The sequence below is a fragment of the Eschrichtius robustus genome, chromosome 6, assembly GCF_028021215.1.
Source record: "Eschrichtius robustus isolate mEscRob2 chromosome 6, mEscRob2.pri, whole genome shotgun sequence".
Lineage (NCBI taxonomy): Eukaryota > Metazoa > Chordata > Mammalia > Artiodactyla > Eschrichtiidae > Eschrichtius > Eschrichtius robustus.
In genome coordinates, this window is record NC_090829.1 from 72,484,571 (window position 1) to 72,499,965 (window position 15,395).

General features: G+C 47.7%; 1 protein-coding gene across 6 annotated transcripts in view; it reads right to left on the bottom strand.

The window, feature by feature from the left end:
- Window positions 1–2,940: 2,940 nt before the first annotated feature.
- The window catches only part of TMEM44 (transmembrane protein 44), a 33,877-nt gene continuing 21,422 nt past the window's right edge, over window positions 2,941–15,395 (bottom strand). For 2 of the 6 annotated variants that reach the window (XM_068546469.1, XM_068546468.1), the window contains exons 10-12: window positions 10,860–11,023; window positions 6,311–6,343; window positions 3,258–3,346 (exon numbers count right to left, since the gene is read on the bottom strand). In XM_068546469.1, coding sequence (XP_068402570.1) covers window positions 6,322–6,343; window positions 10,860–11,023 — 186 coding nt within the window. In that variant the 3' untranslated portion in view covers window positions 3,258–3,346; window positions 6,311–6,321. Of the gene's footprint in view, window positions 3,347–6,310; window positions 6,344–10,859; window positions 11,024–15,395 lie in introns of all 6 variants that reach the window. The other 4 variants (XM_068546472.1, XM_068546471.1, XR_011074306.1 and 1 more) reach the window with 3 other exon arrangements.

Here is a 15,395-nt window from a genome sequence, read left to right on the forward strand (position 1 = left end):
TTTTTCTGTCACTGGAAAATATTATTCATATATCACATTTTAAAATTTTCAGTACTGGAAGGAAACTGCAAACATTTTAAACATCAGATGCTGTGATCTCTTCTTGTTACAGCAAAGCCTGGGTTCTTCATAAAAGGGGATTTTTATCTTAAATGGATAGTAAAATCCAAACAGAGAGAAGTGTATATTATATAATGAAACCTATCTTTAAAATATATCTGAAATTTCTCTTGATATTGTCTCTTTCTTGAGAGTTTATGAAGATGTCAGTCTTCTGTAGGAAAAAAAAAAATCACTGGCATATTCATAAAAGGTTAAAAACAAAAAAAGGAAAGAAATCTGTCCTTTCATTTTACAGATGAGGAAAGTGTGACCAGAAAAGGAAATGACTTAACAAGTATCACATTGAATCAGACCTAGGAACTGGACCCCAGCCATGCTCCTTGGCCCAGTGACTCTCCTTGCTCTGGAGGAGCTCATACCCAATTGTAACAATCAGATGTGAGTGTGGCATCAGATGACTGCTCATAAATCTCTTCATCATACTGAAGTACTGGGGGAGATAAGCGAATTGGTTCTTCAGGATCTAGACAGGGTTTTAAGAAAATCTTAGGGATAGAGCTCTCCCTAAATCACACAGACTTCTTTCCTTGGGAGATTAAAATGGGTGAAATCCTTTTTTTTTTTTTTTTTGAGTAGCTTATGAAGGGGTTGGGTAATCACTTATTGGGGTTGTTGTCAAGGCAATTCAATCCTCTGAAGTCCCTTCCATCTGTGGGTCTGATTCTTTGGTTACCAACTGGCTTGCAGGTCATATGTGGCCAGGAATTATAGGGAGGAAGGAAACTAATCCCTCTTCAGTGGCTACTTCGAGTCACGTAGTGTTATGCATTTCATATACGTTATTTAATCTTCACAAGCTTTCTAGATAGGTATGATTCTCAGTCTACCCCAGGAGTTCACAAAGGTTAGGTAACAAGCTCCAAGCCATGCAGATAATAGGCAGCACAACTACAACTATTATACCATCTCTCATCTCCAGATGAGTGGGCAGGAGAGGATGATGACACAGTTGGTTCCCCAGCTTCTCCCTAGTGTAGGTAACCCCCTTGCTCTGCTCAGTGGGTCTTCAGGGCAAGTAACTCCCGTTATCCTCCTGGTCTGACTAACGGCTAGGGATGAAGCTGCCGTGGAGGCCCAGGGTGGGAACACTCCTGCTGGGAGGAAGGCATTTGGGTTGGCGTCTCTTCACAAAGGCTCCAGAGTTCCAGAGCTTTGCATAACAGGCAGATTCTCATCGAACAACGAGGCCAAACTTTGCTGCCAAAATTGTCAGTTTAAAAGTTCACTCTGGGATCCCATTTTGAGACCAGCTTGGACACGATAACAACTGGTTTGTGAAGGAAGAGGCAGGGACGATGGGATCTAGAGAGATGGTTAACATCTGGAGCTCAAGTAGTTCGTGCTGTTCAAAGCCAGCGAGAGCATTTGATGTTCTTGAGTGAATGGCCATTTCCATTAGGATCCAACCAATTTCTGGTGCCCCAGGGACATGAGCCAGCCTCCCGTCGGGAGGGGCGATGTGCTAAAGACAAACTCCAGGGATGTCATCCTATCCCCAGGCCTTCTGCCTTTCCAAAGATGAGCCCTCCTCCTGCCCTGCTGTTACTAATCAAATTCAACATGTTCCCCAAGTTGGTACTGTATCCATGACTGTACATTTCTGTTTCTTGAAAAGTTGTGGCTGCAGGGATGTAAAACTCACCAATCAGCTGGGGCCCACCTGAGGCATGTCAGTCAGCTTCCTACTCTGTATCTTGCAACAGCTACCAGTCAGCCAAAGAATTAAGCACCAACTCCCAGGTTCCTTTCCAGCCTCTTCACCCACGCCCTACACCCATTCTGGCCACATCAGAGTCCTCTTTCCTTAGCTAGATTCCCCTCTTCCCTGCTTCCAATCCTCTGTGTGCTTTCATCTGCTGGAATGTTCTCCCAACCTCCCCCTGTCCCCAGTTAAAAGTTTCATCTTCCCTCCAAGTACAGCTTCAGTGATTAAGATCACAGAGCAAAATTGACTTTAGCAAACTCCATTAAAAGACAACCAGGGTCCAAAGCAGTTGGATAAATAGGGTGGCTTTAGGTTCACTTCTAGTTCAGAGATCATGCAGGGGATTGGAATCTGTGCAGAGACCTGTGGAACAACCTGCTTCCCTGAGGCACCCCCTCTTTCATGCTGCTGGGACTTGCACTACCCCTCAGGAGCAACTGGGCAGCTGCAGCTGAGTCACACAGGCTGCCAGGGGCCAGCTAGGAGCAGAGCTGTGTTTCTTGGCATTTCTCCCAGGTCCCCTGGTGGCCAACTTCCGTGGCTGTGCTGGGATTCAGATGTATCTCTGTGCTCCATGGTGAGATACTTCAGTTCACTCAATCAGGATTTATTCATTGCAGCGTTCCTCCCACCTTAGCTCCAAAATAATCCTGAGAGGGGATTTCGGTGCCTGAATCGAGCCCCTCCCACCATGCCTCTTACCCTTTGCATGCTTTCAGTTACCTCCTGAAGCAGACGGTCCCCTTCACCTGCAGACCCTAGCCCAGCACACACTGGGCCAGGCTGGAGCAAGTCCTGGTACCTAGAGCACTTTGCTTTGCTCACCCTTGCAATACCAGTGACCTTGCAAACACTTGGTTGATCGAACAGTCCTCTCTCAACTTCCAGCAGAAAACTCAAGTGGGTGACTGGAGGGCAGGAGCCAGGTCCCATCAGAACCTGTGATTGTGTCCCAAACCCCCCAAACGCGGGCCCACCCCTCTCTAGGCTTAGCCAGGTCTTACGGAGTGGGGCTTTACTAAGATCCAAACATATTAGCTGTTTGTTAGATGAACTCGTTTGTAGCAGATATTCAGAGTAGGGTTGAATCCAAAGGGAAAGGGAAAAGAGAGGCCAAACTATTTTAGACTATATTTCAAAGCAAGATTGGTTTGTGAACTTTGAATTTTCAGAACAAACTCTGGGTGTGTCCAAGTCTGTCCACGGGGCCCAAGGTCTTAGCTCCATTCTGAGCCATGGTGCAGACCAGCCAAGCTCCGTGACAGCTCCTGGTTCCTCACTTTCATGGGCGGCCTTGGCAGAAGCTTAAATTCCTGCCATGGCTGTCTCTGCAGGTTGATCCCTGCTCAGTTCCTGACAAAACCTTGACCTTGGGCTCTGAGCTGCTTGAGCTGGCTCCAGAAAGTGTTACTTATCAGAGGTCAAGTCCACTGGCTTCATAGACCACCTGTGCACCCGGGGTCTGAATATCTCCATGTTGTCTTTGTTCCCTCCAAGGTTTACGTCTTCAGGATCCCACTGTGGAGAAAAGACACAAGAGGTACCTTGGTGGAATAGGCCCTTCCCATCTTACAATTTCCCCAACAACAGCTCCAATCCTGGTTCTCATGACCCAGGCACAGACAAGAACAAACAGGTAAGGACAAGTTAACCAGGCCTGTGTTTCTAGAACCTAACAGGGCAAGTATAACTTTAAATCAAGGAATTAATGGACAGACACCCTGAACAGACCAGCCCTACTTCCCCTCCTACTCTCTGTTCCCCCGTCTTCACCAAGTCCTTCTCTAGTGAGACTCAGTCATGTTCCCTTTATCCTGAGAATTCCCACCTCCCTGCCTAACTCATTCCTGGAAAAGACCAGGTAAACTCAACCCATTCTTTATGGCCCAGGTAAGTTCCTCCTCTTCCAAGAAGCCTATCCTGACACCCATTGAGCTCTCCCCCACTTCTCTACTGCCTGTACCACTGGTTTGCAGCTGAGCGTGGGCAGCCCTGCCCTGGGTGTCCACCTTGTCCTCTCAGGTAGATGACAGAGCTTCTTAGGAGCAGGGCACTGGTCTGCCCTTGCCCCCCACGTGGTGTTTCCTCTAAACTTGAGGTCAGCAGACTTGTCAAAAACAAACATTTAAAACCTAATCCAGAGGGCTTCCCTGGTGGCGCAGTGGTTGAGAGTCTGCCTGCCAATGCAGGGGACACAGGTTCGAGCCCTGGTCTGGGAAGATCCCACATGCCGCGGAGCAGCTGGGCCCGTGAGCCACAACTACTGAGCCTGCGCGTCTGGAGCCTGTGCTCCGCAACAGGAGAGGCCACAATAGTGAGAGGCCCGCGCACCGCGATGAAGAGCGGCCCCCGCTTGCCGCGGCTAGAGAAGGCCCTCGCACAGAGACGGGGACCCAACACAGCCAAATAAATAAATAAATAAATAAATAAATAAATAATAATTAAAGGTGCTAAAAATAAATAAATAAAATTAAAAAAAAAAATAAAACCTAATCCAGAGTGGTGGTCACTGCCAGTGAATATCTCATCACTCTGACTCAGACAAGTACGGGAAATTGAAATGCGCAGGGGTTAAAAAAAAAAAGGTTAAAAGAAAAAAAAAATAGGTGAGCACACAAGCACTGATGAAGCTGTTTGCAAAATCCTCCTATTGTTCTAAAACGACAGATAAAAGGAGAGCTTTTCATGTGGGCCAAGAGCGAGGGCATCGTCTTCAGTGATTCCAGCCACAGAGGCAAGTAGGGGTCGGGCTCAGGTCCTCTTTCTGCCACTAACTTGCTTTCTCTTCTCTGGATCTTGATTTCTCCATGTGTAAATTGGGAGGCTGAATCAGCAACTAGATAATACGATCTCTCATTTCTGAGTTTCTATGACTGGTGATTCTGAGTCATAAGGTTGCATTTGACAGTAGCAAAAGACCCAGGAAACAACAAGCAAAGGCCACATAGGATATGTCAGCCCGGGCCAGACAATCTATCTGGGCAAGAAAATAGAGCCAGGCATGGACATGCACTCCAAGAAAAGTGTTCCACCAGCTACTCAAACCTGAGCAGAATCAAACAGTCCAGTCCTTAGAGGGTCAGGACAAGGTCCTCAAGGCTCCCTGAGCCACTGAAAGATAATGCTCACACCCCACTAGTTATAAAACACAAATTGTAGCTTTGTTTCCAACAGAAAGAGAGTCCCGTTCAATTACTGATTTACTGCTCATAGCTGAACTGAGCTCTACTACTTGGTCATGAAAAACAGCATCATGTTAAAAAGACCACCTCACCCCCCGTAACCTTGCAGGCCAGGGACTGAGCTGATTTCGTTGGTGCAGCTCAGCCCCTTGTACGTGTCTGGGGCTGTGTCAGGCACATGTGTGCTAATTTCTCGTCCACCTGTGGACGCGGACTTGGGGGGACACATCGAAGCAAATTCCTTCCAGACGTTATCAGAGATCCCAAGTAAAAGAGCTCCCCAGCCCCTCAGCCTCCGAGACCCAGTTGCCTAGTAGTGGAAGTGGGGGCCTGTTCCATTCTCTGAGAATGGACAGTGTGCTTTTTGATGAATTCTGTTTTCAAGTGGAGACCCACGTTCTAGATCTCAGTTCTGGACCAGTCTCACCAGGAGGTCCCAGGGTGCTCATCAAAAAGACTGACGCTGGGGACCCACCCTAGACCCTATCTGTGGGTTGGGACCTAAGGCTTGGCATTTGAACAAGCTCCTAGGGTGATTCTTGGCCGCCCTGATGTGTCAGAACTACTGCCCCAGCTCCTAATATGTCTTCTTAAGAGTTATCCTTGCTACTCCTGACCAATTCCGCTGCCGGCAAACAGAAACAGCCCACCACTCTGGTCAGGTGTGCTCTTTAAAGTGGGTTAAGCCTTCGAAAACAATTTAAATCTCTTCCTTCTGAATTCCCAGAATAATGTGTTTTAAAATGTCATTTTAAGTAATAAAAACATCGCTGGAATCCAGGCATTCAGAGAATTTGAGCAAAAGATAATCTACTCTCTTATCAGAAAAAAAATCCTGGGAGGTGACAGGCACAGGTGGCTGTCATGAATCATGTGCTTATTTGTCACTTGGAGGCGAGGAGGGCATAGAGACAGCAGCCAGCTGCCCAAGGTCTCACAATGACAACAGAGGGGAATGTTGATCTCAACTCCTGCAGCCACTCCCGGCACCACTACCATTAGTGACCTGCTGGGCTTCCTCTTGTTCAAAAACTTTTGTTCCAAGCACGTTTCTTCCTTGGGTTATGCATCTTCTCTGAGCCCCTACTAGATGGTTTGGACAAAGCAGAAAGAACTCTGAAATGGAGAGCCTGGAAAAAACCCTCGACTTTCAGACTCTCCTCTCATTTTCAAATTCTTTTCTTTCCTAGAGGAATCTGGCACTGGCCCAGCCATCCAAGGGGGGCTCACAAAAACAGGAACTGACATCAAGCCACAGGAAGTCCCTTGCGGAATAAAGAGAGAGCACAATTGTCCATACCTGCTCCGAGTTTAGGGCTTCCCAATACTTCTGCTGCAGAATAAAAAGAGAGATTAAAAAAAAAAGTGTTGACTAGATTTTGCCACCATCACAGAGCAGAGATCAGCGCCAGCCCCCGTCTGCTCAGTAAGCCAGAAGGCAGGCCCTCCGCTGGTCCGGAGGCAAAGGAACAACTGACTTCAGCAAGCAAAAAGGCAGCAGCTACTAGTGGCTACAACTTAGTTAAATGGTCAGTAGGATAATTGTGATAATTACGAAGGGCTAAAGGTCCTTGAAAAAATTACCATCTATGCAGATTTTTAAATTACTATTATTAGAAATTATTATTAGGCATAATCATAATAATAAAGATTCCATTTATTAACCACATGGCTGAGATGAGTCAACTCAAACCCATAAAACTAAGAAAGAGAGATGCAAATAAAATCCTCATCTTGAAACTATGGGGTATTTGCTACCAGCCAAGATTCATATTTAATCAACCTTTACTGCACGGTTGGTTCCACCCCAAGCCTCAAATATGTCTGGCTCAGCTTCTTGAAGGGTAGCGTCGCTGTCTGCTCTCATTCGTCCAGCACCTCCTGTAGTGTCCAGGACACGTGTGTGTGTGTGTGTGTGTGTGTTCATGAGCTATGAATCTGCAAATGTCTGTTATACTGATCTGTGTATGTCTGTTACACTGAACTGCTCCCAATCTGCACAGTACACAGGATTTGGCTTTATTGTCACATTGAAACAAAGCCCCTACTGTTCAATTCTTTTAAAATTTCCATTTTGAACAACTTCTGTTTGTTTGCTTTTGTTTGGTCTTTCTGAGCTCCTTGAGGGCTGCAGTTTGACTCAACTTTGAGTCTTCAGGGCTGGCAGGGCTGGCACGGAATGCACTCAGCAAGTCTGTTACGTGAATCTGTATGTGCGTGCGTGTGTGCAGCTGTGTGTCTGTTAAGATTATAAAAACTTTATTGAACACCTCTATTTGTCCGCTGATATCTGTGCTAGCCCAGAGATGGGGCTCTGCTCTGGGGCCTGCACAAGTCCCATTCTGGGTCAGAGCTGGAGTTAGGGGTGGAGTCAGGCAGAGAGGTCTGACCCAGGCTGTGCTGGCAGAGCTGTGCCCCAAGCTCCGTGGCAGGGCACCTGGCAGACTGGAGGTGAAGGGCAGAGGTCCCACCCTGAAACTGAGGAGGGCAGGGAAGGGGCACCAAAGCTGGGTCCTTGGTCAGTGCCCCCCACAAGAGTTCCCTGCTCCCTGCTGGGTAGGATGTGGTGGTCGCTGCAGGAGGGAGGGCAGGATATGGGGGTGTGGGTGGCAGAAATGAAGCTTGACAGTCATCTCCCCAGTTTCTCCCTCTTCCCTCCCTCTCCCACCCACCCCTTCCAGGTCACATGCTTCCAGCCGGGTACCTATGAACTCCTTCCCCCGTTCCACGGGAGAACAGAATGGACCTAGAAAACTTGAGCCACCACTGACTTCAGCTGTACCATGCCTTTTTCTTTTGAACAACTTTTTAATTATAAGATTTTCAGTCATACACAAAAGCAAAAGAATAATCTAATGAACACCCGTGGACATATACTCTTTCATTTGCTCTAGCTCCCCCAATTTTTTATTTGCTGAAGTATTTTAAAGTAAATAATTTCATCTGTAAATACTTCAGTATGTATCTCATAGATAAGGACTTAAAAAATCCTAAGCACAGTGCCATTAATACCTAACAAAACTGTGATAATTCCATAGCATTCATCTTTTAATGACATCCTGCTGGGGAGAACATAAACTAAAAAAAAGATTAAATGGAGAGCACACAAAATTACTAAAAATGATGTTTCCACACACACTGCAAAAGACGGAAATGTTGATGACAACATGGGTGGAAAAAGTTACATAACTTCTGCAAATGTAACAGAAATAAAAAGAGAGATGAAAGAAAATATGCTAAGAATAAGAACATGAACGGAAAAACTGGTGAAATCCAAATAAAGTCTGTACTTTAGTTAATAGTAATGTACTAATGTTAATTTCTCTGTGTTGACAAATGCAGCATGGTGGTGCAAGATGTTAACATTAGAGGGAATTGGATGAAGGTATACAGGAACTCTCTGTCCTACCTTTGCAACTTTTCTGTAAATATAAAATTATTCCAAAAGAAAAAGTGTACTTAAAGACAAGCAAACAAATAAAGAAGTTTAAGAGTCCTCCAACTGAATTTGAAATGAAACCTTGAAACCTCCTTTCCAAAATCTTCAGCATCACAACAATCTAAAATTTCAGAAGAGTACCCTCTAGTGGAAGTAGTAGCCAGGATTTCTTTTTTAAGTTACTTTCTAAACCAATGATAATGTGCCTAAGGAATACAATTAACCCAAATCTTTGTAACTGAGGTCTCTCTCCACCCCCCACAAAGAAGTAAAAATAAATAAACATTTTTGTAGTCTTTTCCCTGTTTCAAGAGCAAAATTTGTTCATTTTTGTATAGAAATTTTTTCAAAACCCAAAATAAAGATTGCCCAGAATTCTATCCCTAAAAGAGGGCCTCTATGAACAGTTATTGAATAGCCCTCTGAAATACACACACACACACACACACCCCCCAAATTATGCAAATGGCTCTTCTCTCTTAAAATATAGTGAGCATTTCCACATATCCTTAAATTGTCTTTAGGACCACAATTCCATCATCTCCGTGAACCACAGCATGTAGGGTTTCAATTCACCTCATTTCTAAAAGCACGCTTTTTCGTGCTTCTGAAACCAAGAGGCAACCTATAGGCCCTGTCCAAGGGCACGTGGTAAGTTCTCCTTTGTTCCTGAAGACTCTGAGGTGTGTCTCAGCCACTGAGGAAACAGGGTCACTTTCTAGGACTGGGAGCCGGATGGGCCCTCAGAAACCATTTGTTCAACTCCCTCCTCTTACATCTGGGGAGAAGTGACTTCCCCAAGATGGGGGAGGTGAAATGGTGTTGAACTCAGGACCCATTATAAAGGTTTTTTGTTTTTTCTGATCATAAAGTTTTGACACTTGCCAGATACACACCAGCTACAGTTCCATCTTAGATTTCATCAAGTAGATTTCCTTTTTGATTTTCCTAGTACCTTACAGGCTTTTAAACCTTAACACCATACTCTTCAAAAATCTCATCCTTTCAATTTCTTTAGTTAGTTAATTAAGCAGTTCTATAGCACTTACTCTGGATCAAGCGCAGTTTCACCTCCCATACTTTCTTTCCTCCTCTACCAGCCCAAACTCCCCACTCAGCTCTTCCTTCCCGGGCTGTCGTGAGGAAAATGGGATGTGAGGAAAAATGGATCACAGGCTGTGGAGTGCTGTATGCAAGGCCCATGGTGAACTGGATCAGTGAGAGAGAAGTTCTGACCCACACTGGGCCGGTTTCCCTTATAAAGATGACAGTTTCACTGCAGGGACATGCCAAGGTTGGGATGAAGGGGAAGCCGAGATGAAGCCCTATGTATTATAACGGTGGGCAGCAAGGGTTGGGAGCGAGCACCTCTGAACTCCACTCACAAGGAGATGCAAATACTGTATTTAGGCCAAACTCCAAGACCACCAGTGGGAAAGGCCTTGGCAACCTTGGCTCCTGTTCCTGATTTTTTTTAAATTATTTTTTCCCATTAAAACAGGAGATATAATTGACATAAAACATTGTATGTTCCTGATTTTTTTGGAAGAAATTTTGCTATTCATATGCTGCTCAGAACCAAAGAAGTGACCCAGGGAAGGGCGGGAAATGGCCACGATCAAGTTGGATTCAGGAGCAGGGCTGCTGCAGATAAAACACAGGATACGCCGTGAAATCTGAATTTCAGATAACAAATAATGTTTTAGTATAGGTGTGTTTATCTGAAATTCAAATTCACTGGCCTCTTGTATTTTTTGCCTGTTAAATCTAGCAACCGTACTCAGGAACACAGGGAAGGCTTCCCGGAGGAAGCAGGATTTAGCCAGGGCCTTGAAGGGCAGGAGAAGACAGATGAGCAAAGGAACCCAGAGAAGGGAAAGCTGGCTGGATGTGCAGAGGAAAACCTGGAGAGTTGGCCCAGAACCAGACAATGAAATGTCCTAGAGGTCAGGCCAAGGGGTCTGGACATAAACTGTAACAGAGGGCCTTAGAGCAGGAAGGCCATGGGGCTGATCGAGTGTTGGGAAGACCTTGGGTAGGACAGCCCTGAAAGGAGGGGAGACGGAGGCAGGACCTCAGTCAGGGGCTCTTCCCTGGATTTCAGGCAGCGCGATGGAAATGCTTCTAGAGACTGCGGAGGCCAGAAGACGTTTTCTGAGCGGCACCCAGGCAGACACAGCAGCCCATTTTGCTGGTGGTTGACCCTGCTGTTTTCCTGATGGAAGCCTTTCCACTTCTAAGAACTGACTCAGTGTAATTAACCTCCGCCTAACTCCTCCAGTACACTTTCTTACTTAAGGTCACTTGCTAAATGGGACCTGAAAGATGGCCCAGCTCAAAGCTCAGCATCTGCGGGAACAGTGCTCTGTCGGAGCCTCACCAGCTCCCTGAGCTCATTATCTCCACTTACAGAGCAAGTCCAGAGGAATGAACGGCGTCGCCTGGCTCAAAGGCTCTCAGGGCCAGCGTAGGTGTCCAAGCCCACTTGCAGCCCGTTGTCCACTGCACTGCATCTAGCACCATCGGCAGGCTGGCAGGGCCCCAGCAGCACCCCATTTGATCCTCAGAATCACTCTGTAATGTAAGTAGGGCAGGTCTCCTGATTCCCATTTACAGAGGGAGAAACTAAAACCCAAGAAGTCCAGGGCAGAACCAAGGCCGCCTGGCCGGTCAGCGAGAGCCTGGACAAGCCAGTGTCCACCCGACCCCTGGTCAGCCCTCTCTCTCCTGCTCAGCCCCGTTGCCCTGGGGGGCCTAGTACAGTCTTTCCTTACCCCCAGGGGAACTAGCTGACTGTCCACACATTTCCGGATGCACCATCTCTCACTGCTGCAGAGCACACAGAGGCACACAGATCTGTGCAGGGCAGATACCATGCCCTGAACTTCATTTCTGGTCTTTGGGACCTATTAGAAATTTCTGGCCTCTTTCTTCATATTATATGTATTTACTTCTAAAATTAGCACTTTTAGAGTCAGTGTGTGTGTGTGTATTCTTTTTATTAACTAATTAATTGTTTTTTCCTTGAAAGAATGATTTGGCTTTAAGACTGACAAACATCCAAGGGACTCTGTCCTGGTCTGCTGGTGCTGGAAGCAGGGTCTGGAGAGGGAACAAGCAGTCCTGGTTGTCAAGAGCCTTAGGCACAGAATTAGCAGGACACGGGGGCCTGGGACGCGAGCCTCTTCAGACAGCAATCTGGTGTCTGGCGTTTGGCTCTGTACACACACACACACACACACACACACACACACACACACACACACACACTGAGCCAGCTCCAGGTACAGTCATTCTCAACATGCAGACTTTCTTCTGTTGACAGAAACAGCCTCCTTGCAGAATTCCTACAAAGCTTCAGTGGCATTGCTAGGAAGCACAGAAGGAAAAAAACGACTAAACACAAAGCTGGACTCAATCTTTTCTGGCATCCCAGAGGCTAGGAGGCAAAAAAAAACTTTAAAAGGCACAGGAGCAGTCTCAAGACTGAGGGAATGTCGACCCTGCGCTCATAAAACAGGTGCTGGCTGCCCCGGCAAGTGAGCAGGCCGCTCCGGAAAGCCCTGCTCCCTCTGGGCCCTGGGCCCTCACCCACAGACCATGAGCCGGTGACCCTTCCTCCACATGTGTTCAGAACGCCCTCCGACGGCTGTGTCAGGAGCCAGGCTGCCTGGTGTCGAGCGGCTGCGTGAGTGAGTGAGTGGGTGCAGTCTCCGTGGAGTCTGCCCTGTCTTGCGGAGACGTCCAGGAATCCGCACAGCCCACGCACATGGCCTGTCTACAGAGTCATGGGTCACATTCAGGCTCCACTGGCATTCGTCTGGTGCCCTGACCAGCCCATCCAGTGGACACTTGCGAAAAGGTGAAAATAACCCAGGTCTCCCTCCACGCAAGCTCCCATGCCTTATCTGTCTCTGCTTCACCTCTTTTCATGGGTGTTCTGCATTCACTGGCATTCCTTGTAAATCCCAATGTTTTATCCTGTCTATTAGACAGGACCCTGCCTGAGAACACAGGTAGCGCATAGGTGAGTGGAGAGAGTCCTGTGGAGAGAGTTTTCTCATCTGTAAAATGGGAATGATAGATAAGAAACTCGGCCCTGGGTAGTTCCTGCCGAGGCAGTGGGGTGTAGTGGGTAACAACAGGGTTTCAGAGCCAGACAGAGCTGGGTTCAAATCCCCAGGTCTGCCAATTATAACGATGACAATGAAGACGATGATGATGATGATGATGATGAAGATGATGTTTTCTTGGGCAGGTTACTTAAACTCACTGAATCCCAGGCTCCTCTTCTGGGAAACAAGAATATTTAAAGGTACTTGCCTCAGGGCTGTTGGGAGGACTATACCAAACAGTGCTTGTAAAGTATAGAACATACCACGCCTGCCTCATGACACACACGCAGTCACTGTGAGCAATGAATTTAAAGACGCGTAGTGAGCTGAGAGCTGTGGATACAGTGTGTGTCGTGTTGAGGGACCTCTCTTCTCTCCACCTCCCCCAGCACGGCAGGAAGTAGGTCTTCAAACCTGTGGGTATGTGCCCCAAGGACATGGACACAAAAGCACCCTCTGAGAGTTAAGTCACAAAGTCGTAAAGGACCACAGAGGTGACAAGCACAACACCTTAGCGACAAAGAGTGCCTCCCAAGCCTCCAGAGTGGGAGCGTGCAAGCATTCACTTATGGACCCACGGGTCAAGCAAAAGCCCAGCTGGCTGGCCAAAGACACAGACGACTGTAGCCAGAGAGCACAGACAGATGCCCTGGGTGGCTCAGCCCAGTGTTAGGAAATATCTGAACTGTGCAATCCATCCTGGGAGTAAAAGGAGTCGCAAACCAGAAGAGGTGATGACCTGGGGCCCCGCCTCAGTCCCTTGGGGGTGTGGTCTGGAGGAGCAAGGTCATGATCAGACTGTGACCAATCTACCAAGTACCTCCCACCACGTGTGGTGGGTCAGGCCAGCCCCCCTGCCCTCATGCATTTTTTCTTTCAAATCCCCCCCCAAGAACATGTTTGCTGAATGAGTGACCCAAACAGGTGGGTGAAATGCAGTGTCACACTCGTCGGCTAAAAGACACGCTCTTGCTCCCCTTCAGCCATCAAGGAGCCAGAACTTTTAAGGAATATTGCTCTGAAAAACTGGGAAGCCCACCCAATCCCACCACCCTGAGGCAGCTGATGGTTGATAGGCTTGTGGCTTAACTTTAATTTTCTTCTTTACATCTTCCAAAATTTCTACAATAAACATGTATTACTTTTAAGCAGAGAATATATAGATTACCAGAAGGCCGGATGGGCCACAAGCCTGACAAGCTACACTGTCCCCTGATCACATTTCATCAGTGTCTGTGTTTAGTGAGATTCTAAGTAACTTCCGATCGGGACTCAGAGCTTTGTCATGTGTAGCGTATGGGTGTTTTGGGGAATGAAGTAGGAGGACTGTGCTGGGGGTTCTGGAGGGGCTGGGTGGGGTGGATGGGGGCACCTGAGCTTCTAAAAATATACTCCTTGTTTAACAAGGGCAAAAGCATTCATCTCCATTTGCCTCATGTATGAGTGCGACCCTGTGCCCTTGGAATTTAAAAGGAAAGAGCGAATAGAGGAGAGGGAGAAAAAGGACTGCAAAACACAGAAACGGCCCAAAACAGCCACAAAGACAAATTTCTGAATTTTTCAAGGTCACTGTCCAATCCTTAGCTCAGTTGAGGGTTTCCACTGAGCGAGCTTGCATCCCGTCCTCCCCAAGCCCCCTCCCCCATCTCACCAACTCAACTGTCCCTTCCCCTCACTGAACACACTCTCTCTCTCCCCTTAGCCTTAGACTCTGCCCAGACTGCTGGCTCCGGGCTGCCAAGCCATGCGCCTTGGGTTGTCCGACACATTCTGGGACCAGATCCAAGAAATAAACAGCACCAAATGAAGGACTCGGGGATACACGGACCCCAAATGGTCCTTGGTCTGGAGCAGAATTTCTCCCTCAAAACCCACCTCTCAATGACCAGCTGTGTGTGTTCCAGGATCAAGAGATAAAGATGAGGGCAGCCCAGGCCCCTAGACCTAAAACCCTGTGCACAGCCTGGCCAGGGAGACAGGTCCCTGCAGCCCTCAGGCTACACGGCAAACAACAGCAGGGGTGGAAGAGGTGTATGCTCTGGGCACCCAAGGGGAGGAGGCTTTAATCTCTGGTGTGTACGTGGAGGGGAGGGGAGTTCACACAGGAGGTGGCATCTGGGTAGGATTCTGACACACGGCAGTTGGGCCAGAGGAAATCCCAGGAAGAAAGGCCCAGAGCCCTGGGGATGAGGGAAGAGTTCACGGCCAAGGAGGACATGTATGTGAGGGCAGGGGAGGGGCACGAGGCTGGGGCAGGTGTGCAAGGCCTGAACCCCACACTAAGGGATCTGGACTCTACCCCGCAGATCAGGGGCTCTAAGTCTTTCGGATTTCAGGGTCCACTACGAGTTGAACGAATCTGGGGGACTGACTCAGGACAGCTGATTGATTACTTTGCCAAATAAGGCCATTAAGACCAACACCAAACCCTCAACACCATCTTAGCACTTCCTATTATCGTCAATTCATAAAAGGGCATTTAAATATCAAAAGAGTGGGAGAACCAACAAACCCAGAATGAAGGACGGCCCCTCCCCCTCCTGGTACCACCTGGCCACTATGCTGTCCTTGTTCTCACTTGCCACAGACAAAGGGAAACTTCCTCCTGACCAGGGCTGGGGGCCACAGCTGTGGGGCTGAGAGTAACAGGACCGCAGACCTGAGAGTTAGACCCATTTCCGGTATCCAAAACGTGATGTGTTTTGTTCAAAGATCCAAAAGTTCAAAATGAGGCAAAGCTTATGAAAGTGCCAGGCACGATGCCCATTGAGGGCCCCCGTGTATGACCCTGACAGCATCACAGGGAGAAGCCTGGTGATCCTTGGGGGGGA